The sequence below is a fragment of the Falco biarmicus genome, chromosome W (genome assembly GCF_023638135.1).
Source record: "Falco biarmicus isolate bFalBia1 chromosome W, bFalBia1.pri, whole genome shotgun sequence".
Classification (NCBI taxonomy): Eukaryota; Metazoa; Chordata; class Aves; order Falconiformes; family Falconidae; genus Falco; species Falco biarmicus.
In genome coordinates this window covers 9,443,065-9,467,337 of record NC_079310.1, presented here as the reverse complement: position 1 = coordinate 9,467,337, position 24,273 = coordinate 9,443,065, and the positions used below count along the sequence as shown (strand labels likewise).

At 42.6% G+C, this 24,273-nt stretch overlaps 2 protein-coding genes across 2 annotated transcripts in view; one reads left to right on the top strand and one right to left on the bottom strand.

Annotated features, from left to right (window-relative positions):
- LOC130141895 (endogenous retrovirus group K member 8 Gag polyprotein-like) overlaps nucleotides 1-8,902 on the top strand; it is a 118,218-nt gene extending 109,316 nt beyond the window's left edge. The window contains exon 2 of the mRNA XM_056323191.1: nucleotides 7,195-8,902. Coding sequence (XP_056179166.1) covers nucleotides 8,069-8,902 — 834 coding nt within the window. The 5' untranslated portion in view covers nucleotides 7,195-8,068. The remainder of the gene's footprint in view (nucleotides 1-7,194) is intronic.
- LOC130141948 (uncharacterized) overlaps nucleotides 1-21,800 on the bottom strand; it is a 94,727-nt gene extending 72,927 nt beyond the window's left edge. Inside the window, exon 1 of the mRNA XM_056323251.1 lies at nucleotides 21,597-21,800. The gene's annotated coding sequence lies outside the window, so the exon portion shown is untranslated. The remainder of the gene's footprint in view (nucleotides 1-21,596) is intronic.
- Between the last annotated feature and the right edge of the window lie 2,473 nt (nucleotides 21,801-24,273).

Genomic DNA, 24,273 nt, shown 5'->3' with positions numbered 1-24,273 from the left:
CAGAGTTGGGGTAGATATGGACATTTCCTGCAATTTCAAATCCAGAGCAAATAGCTGAGGAGGGCTGTGAAGTGGGGAAATCCATTTGGCATTTGCTCAGGAAGAGTATTCCTACAGACACAGCAATTACATCAGAAAAACTCTACTTTTAGCTTCCTTATGGAATGTAAGCCTAAAAGAAATCAATACATTGTCCATATGAACTTATCACCAGTCCTGGCAAACTGGAGAGGTCCCAGAAGACTGGAGGTTAGCCAGTGTGATGCCCATCTACAAGAAGGGCAGGAAGGAGGATCTGGGAAACTACAGGCCTATCAGCCTGACCTTGGTGTCAGAGAAAGTTATGGAGCAGATCATCCTGAGTGCCACCACACGGCACATGCAGGACAACCAGGTGATCAGGCCCAGTCAGCATGGGTTTATGAAAGGCAGGTCCTGCTTTGAGGGATTAGACTGGGCTGCTGGCGGCTTCAACGATGGGATAGAGCTGTGTCTTTAAAGAGAGCAAGCCACAACCTTGACTGAGTGAACTAAGAGAAAAGAAGGAAGAAAGAGAGAAAACAGGATATGAAGCAAGGCTAGAGCCAGATGTGGGGTGCCATGTCGGCAGCTGGCCGAGAACATGAAACCCACACATCTTAGCCAATCAATAGTTGTTGCTGGGTAGGTTAGCTGTAAGAATAACCAATCAGAGAAGTTGGGGGAAAGGGTATATAAACCGGGAGATTCAAATAAAGAAGGCCCATGCCTTTGCTTTTTGCAGCTTGCTAGTTTGTTTGTGTTATTTCCTGACCACCGTAACTCAAATTGCAACACTGCTTGACTAACCTCATCTCCTTCTATGACAAGGTGACCTGCCTAGTGGATGAGGGAAAGGCTGTGGATGTTGTCTACCTGAACCTTAGTAAAGCCTTTGACACAGTCTCCCACAGCATTCTCCTGGAGAAACTGGCTGCTCATGACTTGGATGGGTGTACTCTACACTGGGTAAAAATTGGCTGGATGGCCAAGCCCAAAGAGTACTAGTAAATGGAACTACATCCAGCTGGTGGCCAGTCACAAGTGGTGTTCCCCAGGGCTCGGTATTGAGGCCAGTTCTGCTTAATATCTTTATCGAAGATCTGGACAAGGGCATTGAGCGTACCCTCATGAAGTTTGCAGACAACACCAGGTTGGGCAGGAGTGTTGATCTGCTTGAGGGTAGGAAGGCTTTGCAGGCTGGATTGATGGGCGGAGGCCAATTGTATGAGATTCAACAAGGAGAAGTGCCGGGTCCTGCACTTGGGTCACGACAATCCCACTCAATGCTACAGGCTTGGAGAAGAGTGACTGTAAATCTGCCTGGCAGAAAAGGACCTGGGAGTGCTGGTAGACAGCCAGCCTGAACATGAGCCAGCAGTGTACCCAGATGTCCAGGAGGGCCAATAATATCCTGGCTTGTATCCAAAATAGTGTGGCCAGCAGGACAAAGGAAGTGATTGTCCTCCTGTACTTGGCACTGGTGAGGCTGCACCTCGAATACTCTGTTCACTTTTGGGCTCCTCACTTCAAGAGGGACGTAGAGGTGCTGGAGCGTTTCCAGAGAAGGGCAATGAGGCTGGTGCAGGGTCTAGAGCACAAGTCTTATGAGGAGCAGCTGAGAGAACTAGGGTTGTTTAGTCTGGAGAAGAATAGACTATGATTCTATGGGAAAAAAAAGACAATGACACTAATAGAATAGCATTTATATTAGTCTAAAATCCTAGATTTGCTAAAGAGTATCATCCTCAGAATGGTTTGTAAACATTAGACTATAATTAATAGAAATCACCAACTCACCTATAACATACATTCATCAGAATAAAGCATCTATAGAAAAGTTATTCTCTGTTAAAAGCTGTAGGCTTTTTCATGAGGAACTGACACTTTATATGTTTCTCATAGAAACTCCCACCTTTTTGGTAGTATATCTGTTTCATAATATTCTGGTGTGATACAGATGATAAAAGAGATGGCTGAGTATCAGACAGATGCTTTTGAAACACCAGTGAGCAATCAGCAATGAGATGATTACCTGTCAAACAGTTGATCCAATTTGTCATGCTCTTTTGGGATTTTAATAATTGTGAAGAGGCAAAAAAGTGACTTGTGTAGAGTCAGGAACTGATCCAAATCTTCCCCCAATACATTGCAGAGAACTCAGAATACTTCAGCTAATTTTTGGGGTTTGGGGCTGGGTTTTTTTATGAGAGAAGAATAAGCTATATGTTGCGACGGAGGGAAGACACAGTCACTCAATATGAGTGATCAGCAGACTTCGTTTATTGTCTCTTACAGTCACCTTTTATGCCTTCTTATAATTAGCTCATACATATTACAAGAGTTAAGCTCATTATTGGTTAGTTGCCTAAATACCAAGCCTGCCCCTAGTTTCTCTTCTGTAGTTATCTGTTCCCACCTGCAACATTCTTTTCCCACCGAAATCTTCCTGTTATTGTGTAACAAGAACAGCCAAGGATAGTGTATTTTTGCTTTACTTCAGATAAGCTGAGAGCGATGTGCATTTTTGTCCAGCCAGCTGGACTATGTCTATGTGAACTTTTTCAGCTAGCCAGTTATCCACAGCTATAAATTTCAAAACAAGATTCTTATCCAGATTTGAACCATGATGAAGCTCAGTCAGGATACTAGGCTCTGAGTTTTGGGTCATCTGATTACAGGAGTAGGAAGCTCACCGTAACATTTAAAATTCACATCATTTTAATGCTTTCTAATATGGAAAGATGTTTTGATTTGGGGTTTTGGCTACAGAGCAGGTTGAATTTACATTTATCATGATTTTATAAGTGCATTTTCTTCCAAAAGTAGTTTGAACTCAGCTCTGCCTGGGAAGAAGAGCTTTGTTCCTGCAAGATTTCAAAGAGGAAGAAGGAAAGGAGTATGTCTAATCTAGCAAGGCGAAAGGGAAAGGGTTGGTAAAATTTCACATACATTTAGACAAGCATATGCACTTTGTGATGATTATCTGAAATACTGTTCCAAACTTTTGGAAAGATGCCTGGTACTTATCAACATCCATGAAATACTTTTCTCTATGGTGTGTGAATCTGATTAAAATACTGCACAAAATCCAATGGTATCATGACACAGTTGCTAGATTTTTTTTGCAGGAACTGGAAAAAAATTCTCTCACCCTAATATTCCTCTAAGGCAGTCTTCCTGTTTATTTAACTCTCTTTCCTATTGTCATTCACTTTCTGAGAATTACTCTTTGAAAGTCAATCTGAAGATGACTGCACAAAATGTGATTACTTGGCATGGTTGCCTTGTTTAGACTTTCCCTGCATGAGAGCTGTGAACAATGTTACAGTCAATCTGATCCACCAAACCAAGCATTTCTCAAATATCTGGAATCATTTAATTTCTTCTTGCCCAATGTAACAGCCTCCTGCAGGGCAGCTTTCTAAAGGCCATCAAAACCAGCGGCATCTCCTGACCTCCTGGTGAGTGTAATTTCCACAAACAAGACAGGTACCTTTGTTCAGAAACTACCTGCTTTGAGACATGTTGGTTACATCCATCATGTCCAAAATTTTCCATGGCTAATAATTTTTTATTATCTGCTAAGGAGTGGTGTTGGCAGCACTTCTTTGTGTGGAAAAGCAGTAGGAATGATTTAAAAGCCAGGAGCTTTGTGTTATTGTTTAAGGTACTTGATTAGCTAGGTACTGTATTCTCTTCCATTTGTCTACAAGAAAAGATGCATTTATGGGAAGTTTTCCAGAACTCTCTTCGTTAAAGAGGTCATATTTTATTTGCTGCTAAATAAAATAGTATATTACATTGCAGATTATTATACCTAAGTGTGTGTGCTTGGATGGTATTTCACAGAAAGCAAGTCAAGTGCAGAGCTATAATTTGTTTCTTCTTGAGAACCATCTTGGCTCAGAAAAGACCTTTTCTCTCCAAATGTTAAAGGTTTTGTGGAACACTTCTAACCTTGCATTCTCTATATCATTATTTCAAATGCTTTCTGTTGACTGTTTAAACATAAATCAAAGTATAGCAGGGAAAATTTTGCCTAGCAAAGGCCTAGAAACCAAGTGCTACTGGATTAGAGTTTTAAAGGCAACATATTTGGTTTTGTAATTTTCAACTGTCATACGTACTTCTGCTTCTTAAGTTTAACAGCTTCAGCTGTGTGTCCAGAGTACAATTAGACAATCTAAAAGGAGCTGTGACTTAAGCATCGATCTCACACTTTGGGAGTTAAAAAAAATGAGCTCTCTTCTTTGACACGAAGTCATAAATGAAACACCTCCATCCCATCTTCTAGGAATATTAGATGGCATAGCTTCACTTTGTATAAATAATTAAAGATTATAGGATAGGTAACAATCAGATAAACAGGAGCAATCAGGGGTATTTTCCTCCCTAGTGGATTGGTAACAGTAAATCAGTTCTTCCTCTCTGGCCTCTATGTCCCATCCACAGTTGGCAGGAAATAAAGTTGATCAAATTCCAAAGAATTTGCTCAGTTCTGAGAAAAATCTTTGCCATATTATGCAGGTCCTTCTCTGGGATCTTTGGCAATAGCATAAGTATATTCCAGTCCTGGATGAGCTGTCTTACCAGTCTGCAGGTGAGTCTGTCCAAGCCAAAGTTAGCATCTGTAAAGTCAAGGCTACTGTCCCACAGGACAATGTCCATTTGGGAAAGGAAAATTCTACATTTTAAAGGAATAAGGACAAATTCACAAATGAAAGTACATCTTTTGTGAAGGAGGTTGAATTTATATCCAAAATTTAACTGAAAAATATGGGAAAGTAACAAAGACAGACAATGCCCTTAATGAAGAAAAAAATCAGAGCGTGACCTAGTCAACTCTAACTCGATTATGAAACATAAAAAGTAGTGGAGTGGCTGTAAGACAACGGACATATTATGAGCAAACCAGACCGAATAACTTGGTTGTAATAACAGGCCGCAGCCCTAACAAGCTGCGGGTGTTGTGAAAGACATGTGCAAGTACAAGGGAGATAAAGAAACTGTGTATTCACAGAGAGATAAGAGAATTGGACAGAAAGATGAGAAAAACCAGGATGCCTGCACAAGGGGGAAGCAGCGTGTGGGCACCACACCAGGACCAATCATAAGGGAGGTAGAAGCGTGTGAATGAGTAGTTTTAACCTATCACTTTTTACATAACAAAGCCTACGTAGCATGTTTATCTTTTGCTGAGAGTATAAATTGCTGTAAGTTTTTCAATAAAGTGGCACTAACTCGATCACATCAGTCGCCTAAGTTGTGTCCGAGCCTTCTGTGTCAACAAAATGTCATGCCTCATTCACAGAATCATAATAAAAATCTAGCTTGAAAGAGTTGTCTGGAGATGATAGTCCAATTCCTGCCTGAGGTCCGGATAACTTCTAAGTGAGATGAGATAGCTCAGAGCCTTGTCCAGCCAAGTACTGAAACTCTTCACAGATGGAGATTCCTATGAAGGACTCATCTTTCTAGTTCACTTTTTCTTTTAACTAGTTGTAGAGGGATTTTTAAAGGACCGAGAACATGTTACCATAGTCTGGGTTGGACAACCCAGGCCTGTTAATTGAAGCTGCAGAGCAGTTTTAAATAGTCCTGGGAACAAACAGTGGGAGAAGGAAAACAGGCTATGAACAAACAAGAAGCCAGGTGCAGAGCAAGCCCTGGGAGCCGCGAAATCAACACACTCTCATCGGCACACTCTGATCAGGCACCTGCAGCATGCCCACCAATCAGCATCACGGACCCCCACGTGGCCCAGAGACTTTTATCCCATCACCTGTGTGTAAAGTCGTGTGAGCGATCGGTTTAAGTTATAAATATAACCTGTTTGTTTAATAAAGTGAGCACGGCATGTAGCCATATTGGTGTGATTGTCGTAACTTGGCCGACTCTCCACGGGGGACCCTCTTTGTCTGCCGCCCGAACAGGGACCCATTTATTCGCTTAAATGTGGTTCGCTCAAATGTGGAAGTCTCCATGCATTGGACCTGAAGGGAAGTTGTCCGATTAGGGAGCTGGAGGTAGGAGGCAGGCGCAACCTGGAAGGCGAAAAGCGGAGTCCGGAGTTCGGTGTAGAGCTGCAGATCGCACCCCCACTGGTGGTAAGACCACGTAGAGTAAATCGCGGCAGGGCTCTCCACTAAATTCCTCTCTGGGGGTGATGTGAATAAGCTGTAAATAATATGGTCAAGTTTGTATTCATAAACCAATATTCATTTTAATGCATAAATAAGCTTGTAATTGCATAGCGACTAAGGGGTTAAAATGTCTGAAAGATCATATAGACTGTTCTGGCAAGAAAGTTGCAAATCTCTGCAAGGGGAGCTGTCCTCCTTATCTGCAAAGCAAGCTGCCCTACCAAGGAGATAACGGGACAGCAGGATGGCCTTGAGTAAAATTACGAGGAGTATTGTAAAAACCCTGGGAAAGATTTCTACAAGTCTGCCAACTCATCACTTTTGAGACCTAAGGTGAAAAGTACACCATGAGGAAGACCTACGGCCTTCCTCTCATAGACCACTGCCCACATTCTAAAGACCCCGGCCCACAATTTTTGGAAGAATCTGCGCAATCGTGAAGCTAATTAGCATACGAAGCGAGGGTAGGCGGGTTCGGGTAATGAATATGTATAGGCGTTAATTGAATATTCATTGTTTCATTATATAAATATAAGATAATCTGCCCCTCTGGGTGTGTACGATTGGTGGAAGGATCCCCCGTACGCCCGGCGCCGACAATAAAGAATATTTAGTCACTAAAATCTGGTTTTGGACCTGTGAATCAGGGAGGGGGGGGGGGGGCACTAAGGAAGACAGCAACGAGTGCGGCGGGGCTTCTCCGCTGATATCTTCTGTGAGAGGGGGGAGCGCTCAGGAAGACCGCAATGGAATTAGACGCGGCAATTAAACTGTTAACTAGCATCCTCCTTAAGAGAGGGGAGGGCGTTAAAGAGACAGAAGTGGAGACCTTAGTTCACTGGGCACGAAAAAAGAATAAGATCCCCGAGCCCGCGTTATTGTTTAGTATGATGGAATAGAGAGAAGTGGGAAACTGCCTCTGGGATACTACGATCGAGGGAGGCAGAGAAGGCAAAGAAGCTAAAGCGCTAGGAGCTGTGTGGCGGTCAATAGTTAACACTCTGGAAACTATGAAGGCAGAAAAAAACAGTAGCAGCGGCAGCCATAGAAGCGTTGGGGAGAGATGTGGTAGAAAATCCGGTGGAGCAGAAGGGTGATTCACCGAAGCCTTCTCTCTTGGCTACATTTTTCGGAGTTGGGCATACTCGTCCTATGAAAGGTATGTCCGCCCCTGCGTGTTCAACAATGCAGGAGCTTTTAGATAAGACAGCGGACAAACCGGAAGTTACTCCTCGAGAGCCTGCGGTAACTGACCCGAACCCGGAAGAGGCAGCTGAGCCTCCCCAGAAGGGCGGGGCAGCGAGTCCTGCTGCACCAATTGGAGCTGTGGGTGGAGCAAGACCAAAACGGAGGGTGGTGACAGCTCGTAGGTCTCGTCAGGGCCGGCAAAAACGCCGTCGACGTCCTATCCTCCTCATCCTGAAACATCATCTGACAAATTTGAGGAAGAAGGCAGGGAAAAGCCTTGTGATAACAATACAGAGAAATCTTTACAGGAGGTAATAGATAAATTAAGAAACCTGGAAAAGCGAGTTGAAATGAACCTGCCTACTACTTCAATACCTGTAATTCCTCCTGTTAGCCTAACTACCCTACCGATGCTGAACTCGAGAAAAGATCCAATTCTACAGTGTTGGTCCAGTGTTACTCGTGATGCTATTTTGGAGGGTGATTGGCAGATGACCAGCTCATTAGCTTGTCCAGTACTGGTGAATAACCTTGGTGCACAATGGGAGCCGCATGATTGGAAAATATTGCAACAAGCAAAGCTAACAGTTACTACTCATGGCCTGAAATCAGAGGCTGCATGACAGATCATCCAGTTTATTTTCATAGCAGACATTCTTTCACCTGCTGATTATGCTGGACTTGCTTCCCTATTATTGACTCCTTCTCAATATTTAATGTTTGAGAAGGAGTGGAAGAGACTAGCCGTAGAGGAAGCAAATAGACATCAAGATCCAGATATAGGAGATCCGCTTTATGGTCTACGGGCAGATATGTTAACTGGGCAGGGACTTTACTCTACTACGCAGGTTCAGTTGCAGTATCCTATACAAATGCATCAACTTGCTCAGACTTTAGCACATCGAGCCCTTTTGTCTGTGCCAGACAAGAAGAAACCTGCTTCCTATACCACCGTTTGTCAGGGGACAACGGAGCCCTATGGACAATTTGTAGACTGTTTGTCTGCAGCATTAAAGGACAATTCTGATTTACCTGTGGACCTGCAGGAACATTTGTTCCGCTCCCTCGCCTTTGAAGGGGCTAACCCAAGAATAAGGGTGATCTTAGCAACACTACCCCAAGGAAGTCCACTAGATGAAATGTTGATTAGAGCTACTCGAGCCGAACAAAATAACCAAGTGGCTGCCTTTACTGCTGCACTGAGGGAGCAAGGGCATATAATTGCAGCAGCCTTAACAAATCATATAGGTGGACATCGAAAGGGGAACAATGGTAAATCAGGATTTGATATTTGTTATCGATGTGGTGAATCTGGACACGTGAGGTGTACTTGTTCAAAGACTGTTTGGTGTCACAAATGTAACTTAGATAAACATGCTACTGCTGTTTGTAGATATAACAGGTCGGGAAACATGCAGTGCAGCACGTCGGGTCTACACGCGAAGACACAAGTACAGGCCCCAACAACGCAGATGAGAAATGTGGTCTCTTATACCAGTGCATCCCACCTACCCGGGGGAGCCTCAGGGTGGACGTGGCAACTGCAGTAGATGTAACTTTGAATAGTAAAGAAGTGACTTTAATTCCAACTGAAGTAAAAGGACCTTTGTCTAACGTAAATTCTCCAATTGGAGGACTTTTATTAGGGAGATCTTCAACCGGAAGGCAAGGAGTAATTGTTTTACCTGGGTTAATTGATGCAGATTTTACGGGACATGTAAAAGTTATGGCCTATGCATTACAACCACCGGTTACTATTCCAAAAGGAAGTAAAATTGCTCAAATACTTCCCTATGACAGCCTTGTTGCGCATCGACAATCCTATGAGCAACTTGGACAACGAAGCCAGCCATCTAAGATGGGAGGAGAAGACGATTTTGGATTTACCGGACCTGAGGTGTGTTTCACATTAGATCTTAATCAAAGACCATATCAGAAGATTCAATTGAAGAAAGGCAATCAGCAAATTACTCTGGAACCTCTATTAGACTCCGGGGCAGATGTCACCATCATTAATCAACATCTATGGCCCTAGAATTGGGAACTGCAAGCTCCGATCACGCAAGTGGTAGGAGTAGGAGGTGCAAAAGCTTTGAAGCAGAGTAAAGACTTGATTACATTGCAGTTTGAAGACGGACAGGCTATTGTAATTCGGCCATACGTAATGCAACTCCCACTCCCACCCACATTATCTGGGTTGATTGGACAGGACGTTTTGTCACAATTGGGGCTAGTTATGACAACTGATCAGCATTTTGCACCACAGCCACTGATCGGCAGCCACCCATATTGAAGATCACATGGTTAACAGAAAAGCCAATTTGGGTAGACCAGTGGCCGATGACAGAAGAACGGCTGTGCGTTGCTGAGGAATTGGTGAAGGAACAACTGAGAGTAGGTCATATTTGACCTTCTACAAGTCCTTGGAATACTCATATTTTTGTGATACCGAAGAAGAATGGGAAATGGCGACTCTTACATGATCTACAGAAAGTTAATGATCAGATGTTAGCAATGGGAACATTGCAACCTGGTCTTCCAACTCCTACGATGATCCCTAAGAATTCACAAATTGTCGTGATAGAATTGAAAGACTGTTTCTTCACGATTCCCTTACATCCTGACGACACGCAAAGATTTGCATTCACTCTGCCATCAATAAACCGTGCCGCTCCAGCCAAACGGTATGAATGGGTTGTCTTACCAAAAGGAATGAAGAACTCTCCTACGATGTGTCAAACTTTTGTAGATTGGGCACTTGTTCCAGTACGACAGCGTTGGCCTCACGTCCTGATCTACCATTATATGGACGATATTTTACCGGCCGCTGAACAAAGGATTTCAGATGATCAACCTTCTATCATGTGGTTTGGTTGTGGCACCTGAGAAGGTTCAACGTTCGGCCCCATGGAAATATCTAGGCTGGCTCATCTCAGATGCTCAGATCCAACCACAGAAGGTGACCCTTACTACACAAATAACTAATCTGCATGATGCTCAAAGGCTTTTAGGAGACCTGCAGTGGGTTCATAACATAGTTGGCCTCACTAACGATTATTTTCAACAATTCCGATCCTGGTTGCATGGCATCAAAGCCAACATTCCTCGAACTTGTTCACCAGATCAGCGGGCTGCCCTAGAAGTTGTGTCCCGTAAGATTCAGAATGGCTGGTATGGTCGCCGAATGGCAAATCATCTGTTATCTTTTTTGGTTTGTAATGTTGCCACTTCACCTTTTGCCCTTATTTTGCAATGGCAAAAGAAAAAGGGGGAAAATACAGTGATCATTTTAGAGTGTCTGTTTTTGCCATTGCAACCCAGACATGGTATTTTAATTCGCCCTGAAGCAGTAGCGGCCTTGGTGAGAAAAGGAAGAGACAGGATTGTTGAAATTGATGGGACTGAACCGGTAGATATCAGTATTCCAGTCCGTGGTGATGGTTATGAGTGGCTCCTGAGACATTCAACAGCCATACAGGAAGCCTTGATGGGTTATACAGGTGTTGTACACAACAACCGGCCAAAAGGAACGCTCTGGAAGATGTTAGAACATTACAAGTGGACTGTGAGACCTTTATGTTCAAAAAGACCAGTTGATGGGCCAACGGTGTTCACAGATGCAGGACGAAAGATGAAGAAGGCTGCGTGTGTTTGGCAATCCGATAATCAGTGGCAGAAAGAAGTGATCACCGGTGAACCACGGAACGACCTTCAAACCTTAGAACTGAAAGCAGTGTGTTGGGCATTGGGACGCTGGAACAATACACCTGTAAACAGAGTATCAGACTCATTGTACATAGTTGGTGTAGTACAGCGCATTGAAGATGCCTTGTTGAGAGAGACAAAGAACCAACATCTTGGTGAAATGTTTATACAACTGCGTAGTACTCTTTGACAGAGAAAACATGAATTTTGTGTTATGCATATTAGAAGTCATCAGTGGACCATTGGGTTGGGCGAAGGTAACACTAGAGCTGATGAAGCAGTCAGCTGTCTGGCAATAACTCCTCCAACAAATAAGTTTGAAGAAGCTCGTAACAGCCACGAGATGTTTCATCAGAATGCAAAGTCTTTACATCGACAGTATCAAATACCCATAGCAGATGCAAAGGGTATTGTCCGCTCCTGTCCTCAATGTAGTCATCATGGACCTGGTTTAGGGGTGAGCATTAACACAGAAGGTCTGAAGGCACTTCAGGTTTGGCAAATGGATGTAACACATGTACCTGACTTTGGGAAGCTTAAGTATGCGCATGTCACAATTGACACCTATTCTCATTTTATATGGGCCACTGCACAAACCGGTGAAAAGGCATTACATGTGGAGAGATGCTTAATGTCTTGTTTTGCTGTCATGGGAGTACCTGTAGAAATAAAGACAGACAATGGTCCAGCGTATAGTAGTCAACAAGTCGCTAGGTTTATGGCAACTGGGGGAATTAAACACGTTAAAGGGATTCCTCACTCCCCAATGGGTCAAGCAGTTGTTGAAAGGGCAAACCGTACCCTGAAGGATTTGCTTCAGAGACAGAAAGTATGGCAGGACATAGATGTAACTAAACGGTTGACTAAGTTGTTGTTTACCTTAAACTATCTCTCCCTTATGGAGGATAAAGAGGGACCACCTGTTGTTATACATCACCAAACAGCGTGAGGGAACCAAACAACTACAGTTCCTGGTTTGAATGTTTTGTATAAAAATATGTCTTCAGGCGTATGGGAAGGATCTAATCCGGTGTTATTTATCAGTAGAGGTTATTTTTGTATCTCCACAGATAAAGGACCTATATGGGTCCCTAGCAAGTTTGTGTGACCTGTATGTCAAGATCAGAAGACGGAAGAGAAGACTCAGAGTGAGCAGACAGAATAAACTGTCTATGTTGTAAAGAGATGTAACCCGTGGGTATTGTGCCAATGTATGTTGTGTGGGGTAAAATGGTTCTGTAAGCCAAAGCTGAAATGTAAATGGTGTAAAGAGTGTATGTGTTTGATTAGTAACCGGGCATGAAGCAAGAGAAAGCATACGACTAGTGTAATACCATGTTGACTGGAGACAGTATACATCATCAGAATCTGTGAAAGCACAGATTTGTGGGGTCGAATGTGAAAAAAAAAAAAAAAGTTGGAAATTGTAGGACTAAACATGTTTAAGTGGTGGACTTGGTTTACGGTCTTGATGAATTTTTTACCCATGGGCCAAAGTATTTTTGACATCTTGCCTAGGACAAACATATGGGTGACATGGGCAAATATCATGGGAGTAACAGACTTTTGTTTAAGTCTGCAAAAGGAGACAACCCCTTTAAAACTTGTTTAACTGGTATTCCTCTGCAAGAGAATGAAAAAAATTTTGATGGTTTTTGGAATGTTAAATCAGTGGATCTGACTTCCAATCAGAATGGTACATGTATGAGTCCAAATGGGCAATATGTTTGGCCTTCTATGCGTAATGCAGCATGGCAGAAGACGGTTATTGAGAATTTAAATCAGCCACATCATTTACCTTTGCAGGAGTTGGACCTATTGGCTAGCGTTGTACCTGTTGAATATGGTAATGTAACTGCAACGGGTATGGCAGACTGTACCCACATGTCATCACCACTTCAACCCGTGAATGGCACTGGAGTAATTTGGTTTGGTGACCCGTGGCAGTTATGGCTTACATGTCAAGGTGAACGGGGGTTTTATACAGGGTTTCAAAATCTAACCGGTTCACCTATTTGGGGTGAATTGAAAACTGGGGGTTTCCATAAAGATGTATCAGGGGGTTATCAGTGTCCACCGTGAGTCTTTCTGATATGTGGGGACAGAGCGTGGCCAGGGATTCCTTTGTATCCTGTCGGTGGACCATGTTATTTAGGGCGCTTGACTTTGTTTGCTCCACATATGAAAGACTTATTAAAAATGACTCCACAATCTCATAGATCATGGAGGGCACTGCGCACCTTTGATGAGACATGTAATGAGCGAGTCGATCTGCAGTCTGTAACAGCAAATGTCCTAGCCTCCATATTTATGCCAGGAGCAATGGCAGCATTAAATACTAAGAATATACGAAGGTTAGCGGGCTGGGGAGAGAAACAATTTAATCTTACATCGCAGATTTTAAGTTCGTTATTGCTTGATGTAGATAGTGTTGGGCATGCTATGTTACAAAATAGAGCTGCAATAGATTTTTTGCTATTAGCACATGGACACGGTTGTGAGGATTTTGAAGGGTTGCGTTGTATGAACCTTTCCGATCATTCCATATTGATGCACAAGAAGTTGTCACAACTGCAGGGAGACATGAAGCATATTCTTGCTGAGGATAATCCCTTCGATGAATGGTTGAGAGGACTGGGGATAACAGGTTGGTTAAAGACGTTATTGATGGAAGGAATACGCTTTGTTATAACCATTGTTGTAATGTTTTTAGTTTTTAGCTATTTATTTTCTTGTGTGAAGAAAGGTTTAACATCTATTGTGAAACAGACATGGGTTGTCCAAGAAGAAAAAGGGGGATATGTAGAGGGATTTTTAAAGGACCGAGGACATATGTTACCATTGTCTGGGTTGGACAACCCAGGCCTGTTAGTTGAAGCTGCAGAGCAGCTTTAAAATGTCCTGGGAACAAGCAGGGTGAGAAAGAAAACAAGCTATGCACAAACAAGAAGCCAGGTGCAGAGCAAGTCCTGGGAGCCGCGAAATCAACACACTCTCATCGGCACACTCTGATCAGGCACCTGCAGCATGCTCACCAATCACCGACATGGACGCCCACGTGGCCAGAGACTTTTATCCAATCACCTGTGTGTAAAGTCATGTGAGCGGTCGGTTTAAGTTATAAATATGACCTGTTTGTTTAATAAAGTGAGCATGGCATGTAGCCATATTGGTGTGATTGTCGTGACTTGGCCGACTCTCCACGGGGGACCCTCTTAATCTAATTTTAAAAGACCATTTATCAAGATCTTTTCTCATTGATCTTCTCCTAAATGTTTTTTTCAAAAGGCTCTAATGTGAGATTTGCTTCAGAGGCTTTACAAATGTAAGCTGTTCATTTTATGTTTATGAAACTTGGTGGCAGAGAGATCTGTGGACTGACTGCACATTCTGCTTCAGCAGCAGGAAGCTGAGTGCATAAGCCTTGGTCTTGGCTTGGTAGCTTATTCCAGCTTTTAAATTGTTCTTTTTCCCAAAGGACAGGTGTCAACAAGAAAAATTTTAATGTCAAGGAAAAGTGTTTCAAATAATTATGTTCCTCCTTAAGGAAGAAAAAAAAATAGCTGTCCTCATCCTGCAAATATTCCTGTGTTTAAATCTCAACACAAGGACTTCCATTACCTTTTGTAACCAATTGATTGTGATGGGATTTCACATCTGTCTAAATCTAAGCGTGCTAGTAACTGTTTGCAAAACCTAGGTATTAATACTGAAGGTTGTTGAACCCCCTTGTGCCTAGGTGCCCCGAGCTGGGGTGGACAGGTAGGAAGAGGTACACTAAGGGTCTGTGCCCAAAAGAGACATCACAATTCTAAGCCTAAGGGAGCCCGGTCCAAAAGCAGTGTTGTGTCACAGTCAGAGGAACCTGGATGTTCATCCAGGATTTCTGGGACATTGCAGAGGTGCTGCTAAATGTTCTGGGGTCGTAGAAATCTAAAAAATGTTGTAGGGCCCTCAATGATTTTTAAAAACAAGGAAAGGATTAAGAGTATAACAACTTTAGCCTGATGTTCACCTATGGCACAAACTCTTCTGGTGTTCTCTGCAAGCTGTGACAGCTGTGCTGCTTCCCAGGATGCCAAGAAGCTGTAATGGAGGATGCAGAATGATGCTTCTCTGTGTTGCTGATTTATATTCTAGAAGGAAATATTTTTATTAAAGTATTGTGGAATGAAAAGATGATAGTTTTCAGTAGACAATGGAGTAATTGGATGTTAGAGGATAGAAATGAGCTGTGACTGGGGCAGCAGTTTAGTACTGCAGGAAAATTGCAGTAATCCTAATGAGGTGCTAAAAAGCAAAATGAAAGCAGTCCTAGTCAGATAGTTGATTAAACCAGCTGGTTTAGGGCTTTCACGTAAAATGTATCATCAACCCCATTCTTATCTACAACACTTTATCTGTTATTGCCAAACACTGTCTTGACAGTGTGAGCTTCACCAAATGAGCACAAAGATAAGGGGAAGTTGAAGTTAATTAAAAATGCAGTATTTTTTTTTAAATTAAAACTTATTTAAGCTCTTGTCAAGTACAGACTGTTTTACTGTATTCGTTCTGAAAGTAACATGAAAAATTGAAGTGAACTCTGAAAGGCCTTGCTACTTCATAAACAAGATATGTATACACAAGATATCTTCCAGCATAGCTGCCTAACTCAGAGAAATATTATACTAAATATTCACCAAAATAAATCCACTTGTATATCAAAATACATTTGCCTGGCATAATATATAGGGCATTCATACAGAGTTCTGGCTTAAATGCATTAAGGCATCCTAATTTTCAGTGTTTGGCTCCACTCCATATATCATTCCTTTCTTTGTATCTGCAGTGTTATCTGCTGGCTGATTAAAAAAAAAAAGGTTTTCTCATGCAATAATATTCCTAGCTCCAGTCTGATCACTGAATTCATGCCAGACTCATGAACTAGCAAAGTACATAGGGCCAGACTCATGAACTAGCAAGGTACATAGATATATGTTTAAGTTTACCTATGCAAATAGACTCATTGAGGTCTTGTGTGGTTAGAACACAGGTTAGAACAGGAGTGTTCTACAGGATCTTCCTGAACCTCTGCTATTTCTGGCTGAGAAGTTGTAGGAAAGTGTTCTGGTCTGGGAAAGCCTGAGGTGGGGAGATTTGTTGTTATACCCAGAGTGAGATGAAGATGCAAACGAGGTCAAATGCCACAAATCAGGAAGTTGATTGGAAAAAGTGTTCATAAGAAAATAGCAATAGGAAAGGGAAGGAAGGATAGAAAAGAAGGAAACCTAGCAAGCAGTCAGGATAGAGTTGCAAGAGATAGTCACCCCCATGGATCCAGCAGCATCCCATTGGTCCATAGTTTCCTTGTCCGTCAATGGTGGGGGTCTCTGGATCACTCCCCTTACTGTTCAATTGCTTTATTGGGTATTCAGGGAGACTGTTTCCTGGACAACGGCACATACTGCACATCCACACATGCTCCCCATCTTGGTACGCTGATTCCGAGGGTCACATGTGACAGACGTATGGTCCTTTGCCATGGACTGTGCATGCCTCAGCAGGTTGAAGTGGTTGGTCGTGTCTGGACATTTTCCTCAAAACAATGTGGCCATTCCTTGACCCTGGCCGATGTCTAGTTTCAGGTGGCTGTTTGCTCCTTGTCTGGTCCACAACTGCTGAGTTTGGTTAAACTGCCAGGTCACCTTGCACCAAGCTTGGCAGGAATGTAAACAAGCTTTGAGACAGTCAGCTCACAATATGGTCTCCCACACCACCCTGTGGCTCAGATTGTCGCTTCTTCGTCCATGGTGGTGGAAAGACAGAGACAGTAGCAGTCTGGAAAAGAGCATAGTTTATACAATGTTTACAATTGGGATTTCAGGCTTAGACTGAAATACCACACCGATCTGTTTGACATCTTCATAAGATATGGTGGCTATGAATTGCATACTTGAGACAGTGCGTTGGATCAACTGTACAAAACATGGAATTAAACATGGGAGGAAAAATAACAATGCAACACCACATAACATATAGAAAAGGGTGTGTTTGACCCATGGGGTACCTGGAAGCCATGAGAATGGATCAAGATCCCAACTCTCCCAGGTCTGGACAGGGACAAGGGCCAGTTTTCATATTCCTGAAGTGATATGTTTAACAACTTGACCATTATCATCAATTTTTAAAGAGCATTTAGAATCATTTAGCTTACCATAGACACCCCCTTCTTCAGCTAGCAGGTAATCGAGAACCATTCGGTGTTGGAATATTCCTGTTCATATTTGTGTGGCCTGATCTGCCAACAGATCAAGGGCACGGGCAGTCTCATTGGTGATAATTTCTAGGATGGCTTGTAATCGGATGATGCGATTTAAATCATAGATAGGTTCTTGAGCACCACTAGCCAGTTTGTTAGGGTTCCAAGTGGCTGGCCCATAATGCTGTATAATTCGTTCTGGTGGCCACTCATCCTTTCCCCAATTCTGAGTTCTCCCACCAGTGAGGGAGGTATCAATCGATGGTTTTTCTCTTATTAGGTCATCATATACTCTGATTCCTAATGCATTTTCTTTAATTTTGGGGTAAGAGAAAAAATAAGGGCCAAATATACCCTATATAACATATTCCTGACCAATTAGGGGTAATTTGTTGTAGGCATACTGTCCACAAACCCAATAGCGGCCTTGTAAGGCCCAGGTTCCATTAGGGAAAGGACCAATCCATTTTTTGTCCTTACTTGAGGCATCGTAATATAAAGTGTCCTTGTTTCCCAGTGGTCCACCTATAACACCTCTGGTGGAGTTATAACTGCATCTTCATGCCCCTGCATTTAGATTCCAGGAATAATTAGATACTAAGGGACTTCCTGTTTGGTTGGTATTGGACCAGAATTCTTTGAAAGAGACTCTGGTTCCATTTGGGTATCGCCAAGCCCAATGAAACTCTTGTGTTACATACATCTCTGCAGTAGTAACACCTCGCTGACAAGTAAAACCAGCTGACAAGTTAAACCCTTTATCCTTTGCCATAATGCTGACACATTTGTGATTATTATATGAACATCGTATCCAACTGCCAGTGGATAACTGAACATGGGTCTGATTCCACTTGCCCTTATACCTTGAACAATTATGAGGTTTACACTCTGTGGTTATACAATCGTAACCGGGTGATAACATCCATTCACAGGTGCTTTGTCCCAACCATACCCCCTTTTCTTTAGTCTGATTTAAACAATCACTTCCTTTCCCAGAAAATTGGAGTTCCCAGGGACTTCCTTCTTCAGTCCAGAAACCAGTACCATTATGTACTTCACTTTTGTTACTGACCCACCATTTGAGTTCAATCGGGCCAGCTACCCATCGCCAGCTTTCCAGGCCATTTGGACCACCACAGACCCAACAATTGCTAAGGTTAAACGCATGAGCTACTTGGTAACCTAGGGTTATAAATTCATTTTCCCATTCACAACCCGAGATGGCAAGTCGCGTGTCTCCGAGGGTGTTAAGGGTGAAGAGAACAGTTGCCCAAAGCAGTGTCTGCAATAGTATGCCATACATCCTATGAATATCAACAAGGCTATAACTACCAATATTATACAAGGAATCAAGACCAACATCTGTTTCTCTTACAGTGAAAGTCTCAACTTTGTCCTGCAGGAGTAAAATCACGGACTCAGCGACATATCAATATGACCCTAGTTGAAGCCACTTTACTTAAATTTCTGCAAACTTATATACAATATTAATATTCATACACGTCACACTTTAATTCTATTGGTTACATACACTGTTCACACTCTGCTATAGAGATACTAATTAGTTAAAAGCATACAAGTGGTTAGTCTCATCATTAAAATTGTTGACATTCTTGCAGTGATCAGTTCCCAGCTCAGCTCCTGTTTTTCTGCCTGCTTAACTGCCAAATGTGGTGATGCAGGTTGAGGCGGACTGAAAAAACACTGTGTCTGCGTGGCTGGGTTCAGACAAAATGGCCTTTATTGTTTATACAAACTATTTATATATCTTAGACAGTACAGGTGTCAGACCCTGGTAGATTTTTGTGTTCTTCTTCTTGCTTGCTATTTGCTGTTGCTGTAGGTGCCTGTATGCTGCGGTTCTAAGTTCCGGTTCTTCACATCCTGTTTACATACCTGACAATTTGTGGCTGTCTTAAAGGTACACGGCTAAGTCTTTGAAGTCAACTAACTTGTCTGCAGACCCCAACAATTCCCCCTTTTTGTTTTTGAACAGCTAGTACCAGGTTTGTCATGTTCTGCAGGGCCCTTAAAACATGACAGCAACCAAGGCAATAGCAAACAAACAATACTTCCAATTGAGTGAATTGATGCCAAAAAGGCTGACATTTTCTCAGATTTTGATAACATGTTGCTGCAACGGGGCGCCTAAATTCCACGCAGCACATACCATCAAAATCCTCACAGCCATGTCCTTGAGCCAACAACAAAAAGCCAATACTTGCTCAGTTTTGTATGTAATAGTGGCAGATTTGACTCACATTCTTAACTGTCTAACAAAAAAGGTAATTTAACTCTTTAATGCTTTCCCTGATGTTGCTCCGGATAAGAGAAGAACCGCTGCAATACTTTCCCATCAGTTTCATAAATCAACTACATTGTTACATGCTTCATCCAAAGTTCTATTGCGTTTAAGCGCATTATGCTTATCAACATGTTCACGTGTTGATTTATGTGGGTGTCATGGTCCCATCATAGCCTCCTACTACATTAGCATCTACATGAAGACAACTATCGACATTCAAAGTGCAAACAATATTGACTTCTTTTGGGTTAAGATTATACAGAGGTAATCAATTATCCCAAATATCAAGGCTTTCAGTAAGATTCTTCATTCCCCACATACATTCACTTTTTTGCAGCAATGTCTGCAAGTCAATTTCAAGGAAGGGTACACCAAACAAGAACTGGTTCAGTAAGGAGACCACACATTAGTTGTTGGGTTGACTGGCAGAAGCAGTGCTCCCACAGTCTGGCACGCTAAGTTTAGGCCGCACACAGCTAGTAGGTATCCATCGCGGACCTTCGTCTGTAGAAACACAAGCATAACCTCTCCTCCAAGTTAACAATTCATGCGGTCCGACCAATGCCTGGTACGAGGGTCTTTCATGCGTACTAAGACACCTTCGTGCTTTTGCTGCTTGTCACCAATTGACACAAAATGTCACACAATGGCAGGCACCACATGGTTGACAGAGATTTTTAGAAAGTTCAAAACATAACATGCTTTCCCTAATCGTGCCTCTGAGGTCATTCATTTAATTCCCCCTTTTTTTTTTCTTTCTTTCTTTTTCTATTTCTTTTTCTTTTTCTTTTTTCTTTTTCTTTTTTTTATCTTTTTTTTTAATAGCAAAATACATTTCAACTGCTGTAATACAGTAGATTATAAATAGTTTTTCTGTATGAGAGAACACAGTCACTCCGTACTGTGAAACAGTTTTTTGCAAGTCCTGCACCACTTTCCAAGCAAATGGTGTATGAACGTGAGGATTACCAGCAGCCGCATCTCCCATTACAATAGGATATGCATGCGGTGCACCGGTGGAAGGCGTAGGAAGATCAAGGAGTGGTCCGCCTATCAGTTCTACTAAATCCCAGTTTCCCTCTCTTAATGCCCCATCTCTTACAGCCCGCCAAAATTGCCGAGGGTCGCGCGTCATTACCATACAACTGGAAACTGGATTTTTACCACCTCCACCTTCTTCATTGCCTGTGACTGATAATGTTGTTGTGGCTGGACCCGAATCCGGGTTTTCGGCATTTCCATCCTGCGCAGGCAGGGCCGGAGCCGAGGGGCAGGGCGGGATGGCCGGAGCAGCCGGAGGAGGAAGGAGTGTGGGCTGGCACAAATGTTGGGGAGAGTCAGGGGGGCTGGGATCAGTCCGCCCAGGTTTGTGCTTGTCATCCTCGGCATCGGTATCGAGTATAGGTCGATGCAGTTGGAGAGATTTAGGGGATTCGGGGCACTGGAGAGTGGTGTCTGGTAAGGGACACAGACTCTCCCCCTCTCCCACCCCCTCATCCTCCTGTCTGTATTCTGGAGGGGGATACAGGGGAGGTTTGAATGATACACCCCTATTCGAATTTTGCTGACTTTTTAAGCCCCTACTCGTATTTTGCTGATTTTGCAAGCCCCCACTCACATCTTGATGACTTTGCAAGCTCCCACTTGTGTCTTGCGGACTTCTCAAGCCCCCATTTGCATTTTGCTGATTTTGCAAGCTCCCTACAGCATGTCTAAGCAGTCCCTAGGTAAGCAAAAGCCCCGACACCTCTTTGCCTCCTTTCTCCAGAGCTTCTGACAGTGTTGATCCTAAGTTGTCCCAGGTCCACACACTAAAAGCAGTCACGGGGGATGCTTCCACTCCATGTGTTTTGGCCCACAATAACATATTTTTTAACTGAAGCCCATCTAAAGTAATTCCACGCTTCTCTAATACTAATTTCCACATTGATAGCACTATGGTATCTTCTTTAGATAACTTACTCCCCATGTTGTCCCTGGTGGCTCACCTTACCGGTGTCAGTTCTCCTGGGATCTTGCAGCCGCTTGCTGCGCTACTCCGCTTCACCAGGCTCCGCCTCCCCAGCAACCTGCTGGTCACAGTCTCAGGATCTGCTCCTGACACCCCTTACCGGGGTCACATCGGCACAGTCTCAGGGTCTCTTTTTGATACCCTTTACTGGGATCACATTGAAACGTTGGGGTCACCAAATGTGGTGACGCAGGTCGAGGCGGACTGGAAAAACACTATGTTTGCATGGCTGGGTTCAGACAAAATGGCCTTTATTGTTTATACAAATTATTTATATATCTTAGACAGTACAGGTGTCAGACCCTGGTAGGTTTTTGTGTTCTTCTTCTTGCTTGCTATTTGCTGTTGCAGTAGGTGCCTGTATGCTGCGGTTCTAAGTTCCGGTTCTTCACATCCTGTTTACATACCTGACAATTTGTGGCTGTCTTAAAGGCACACGACTAAGTCTTTGAAGTCAACTAACTTGTCTGCTGCAGACCCCAACAGCCAAAGTTCCTGTTTTCTTTGTTCCAGGTGTCTTTCTCACATGACCGTGTGGCCTTGCTGAGCAGATAAAACTTTCAATCATATCAAGCTGCTAAAGCAAGAGCAACTTTTGATAGGCCAGGTGTCCCTTTTCTTCCAAATACATTGCCACAATTCTCCCTTTTTCTTCCTGGACTATCAAAATACGCTTAATAGACTTTTCTATTATTCCATAAATACATTTAAAAATACAAGGAATCAAAAGCATTAAAAAGAAAATAATCATTAAAATCGTTACACATTGTTTGACCAAATCTAATAACCATCCATTAATTCCCCAACCCTTGAGCCATTGGTCCAGACCTCCATTTGTTACAGTGAGTTTCTCCATGCTCGCACTTACTTGTTCTAATTGTTTGTGAATTGTAACTGAGTGATCAGACAGGTTCATACAACACATACCCTCAACATCTTCACATCCGTGCCCATGTGCTAACAATAAAAAGTCAATGGCTGCACAGTTTTCTAAGGTAGCATGCCTTACACTATCCAAATCTACCAATAAACTTATCAAAATATCTGACATCAGGTTAAGTTGTTTAGCAGCCCAATATCCCAACTTTTGTATATCACTGAGTGCTTTGCCAGCAGCAATCCATGGTGCAAACACGGAAGAAACCACTCGTAAGGAGTGTTCCAAAGCTGAATTTTATCACTGCAGTTTTCACTCAGTTGCCATACTGCTCATTTTTTCCTGTGCGCTAATTTGTTATTTTTCCACAGTTTGATTTAATACTTGTCTTTGAGTAGGAGCAAACAAAGTTAACTTGCCTAAATAACAAAGCCTTCCCAGAGCATTAGCTGGGATTCCAGGCCATGCTCTATCGCCACAAATCAGAAACAACCCTTTGGGCAATGCTTGGGGTTGTGATGGTCCCGTAAGATTGACCCATAACCCTTTGTTACAGTATATGCTAGTATTTCTATACCAGTGCTCCCTAGGGGTCACCCAAAAATTTCCATTGGGGTATGTCAATAATGGCCCTTTTTTTCAATACCTTTTGAAGAAAGTTGTCAAATAACGCCTCTCTATTCCCAAACTTGATGCAGGATTGGTTACATTTCAGAGATCTTAAAAGATCTAACTCTTGAGGTGGTATCATAGAAACATTCAGATGTTGAATAATAAGTGCAGTCTGCATAGCATCTTCAAGTTGCGGAAACCTTTTTTTAATGTCTGCCCATTTTTTATTACCATCGAGTGGGGCCAGGTCAGTTTAGCAAAGGCAATAACTTCAGCTTTGTTTAGAATTTCACTTTTGCTGACCCATCCTTTAAATTGGTTCAGGTCAAAAGTCGGAACCCCTATTAGACAGGTACGAAAGGGTTCTGTTGGAGTTGACATAGATAAACAGATAGAGTCTTGACCAGTAGCATTAGCAAGAGTAACCCATACATTTTGCCTATTCTTAAATAACCTATGTGTTTGTTCTATTAAGTCTACTTACTTAAACAGCAAGCACAATCCCCATAAAATAACCACTATTCTCATTTTAAATCCTTACAAATCTATGCTTCCTAACACAAAAAATATCTATTCTGGATTACTTAAAAAATGTTAGTACAATTACATCTAACACAATATGGACTTAATGGTAGAGAAATATATCTCCGGAGATCTACTGTAATGGATTATATTTTTACCACAAAATGTACAATGACAGATTATATACAAACTACACCAGTGACAGACTGAACAAAGATGATTACTGGCTCTTATTGTCGTATGAATCTCCTGTGTCGCTTATTGTGTTGTTCTTCCCATCAATGGCAGGTGATTTCCACAGTTCTACCCAACGAGCCGTGTGGAATGGCTGGAAGACAACAAACATATTATGAGCAATCCAGACCAAGTAACTTTGTTGTAATAGCAGGCCGAGCAGGCCGAAGCTGTAACAAGCTGCAGCTGTTGTGAAGGACATATGCAAGGCCAAGGGAGACAAAGAAACTGTGTACTGGCAGAGAGATAAGAGAGTTGGACTATTAAGGAACTGTACGTGGGAAAGAGATAAAGGAGTTGGACTGAAAAATAAGAAAATAGAATGTTGAAACAGAATGTAGGCAAGGAACATGGATACCATGCCGTGACCAATCATAGAGTGCAGGAGAGTGAATAGACAAGCAGCTTTAGCCT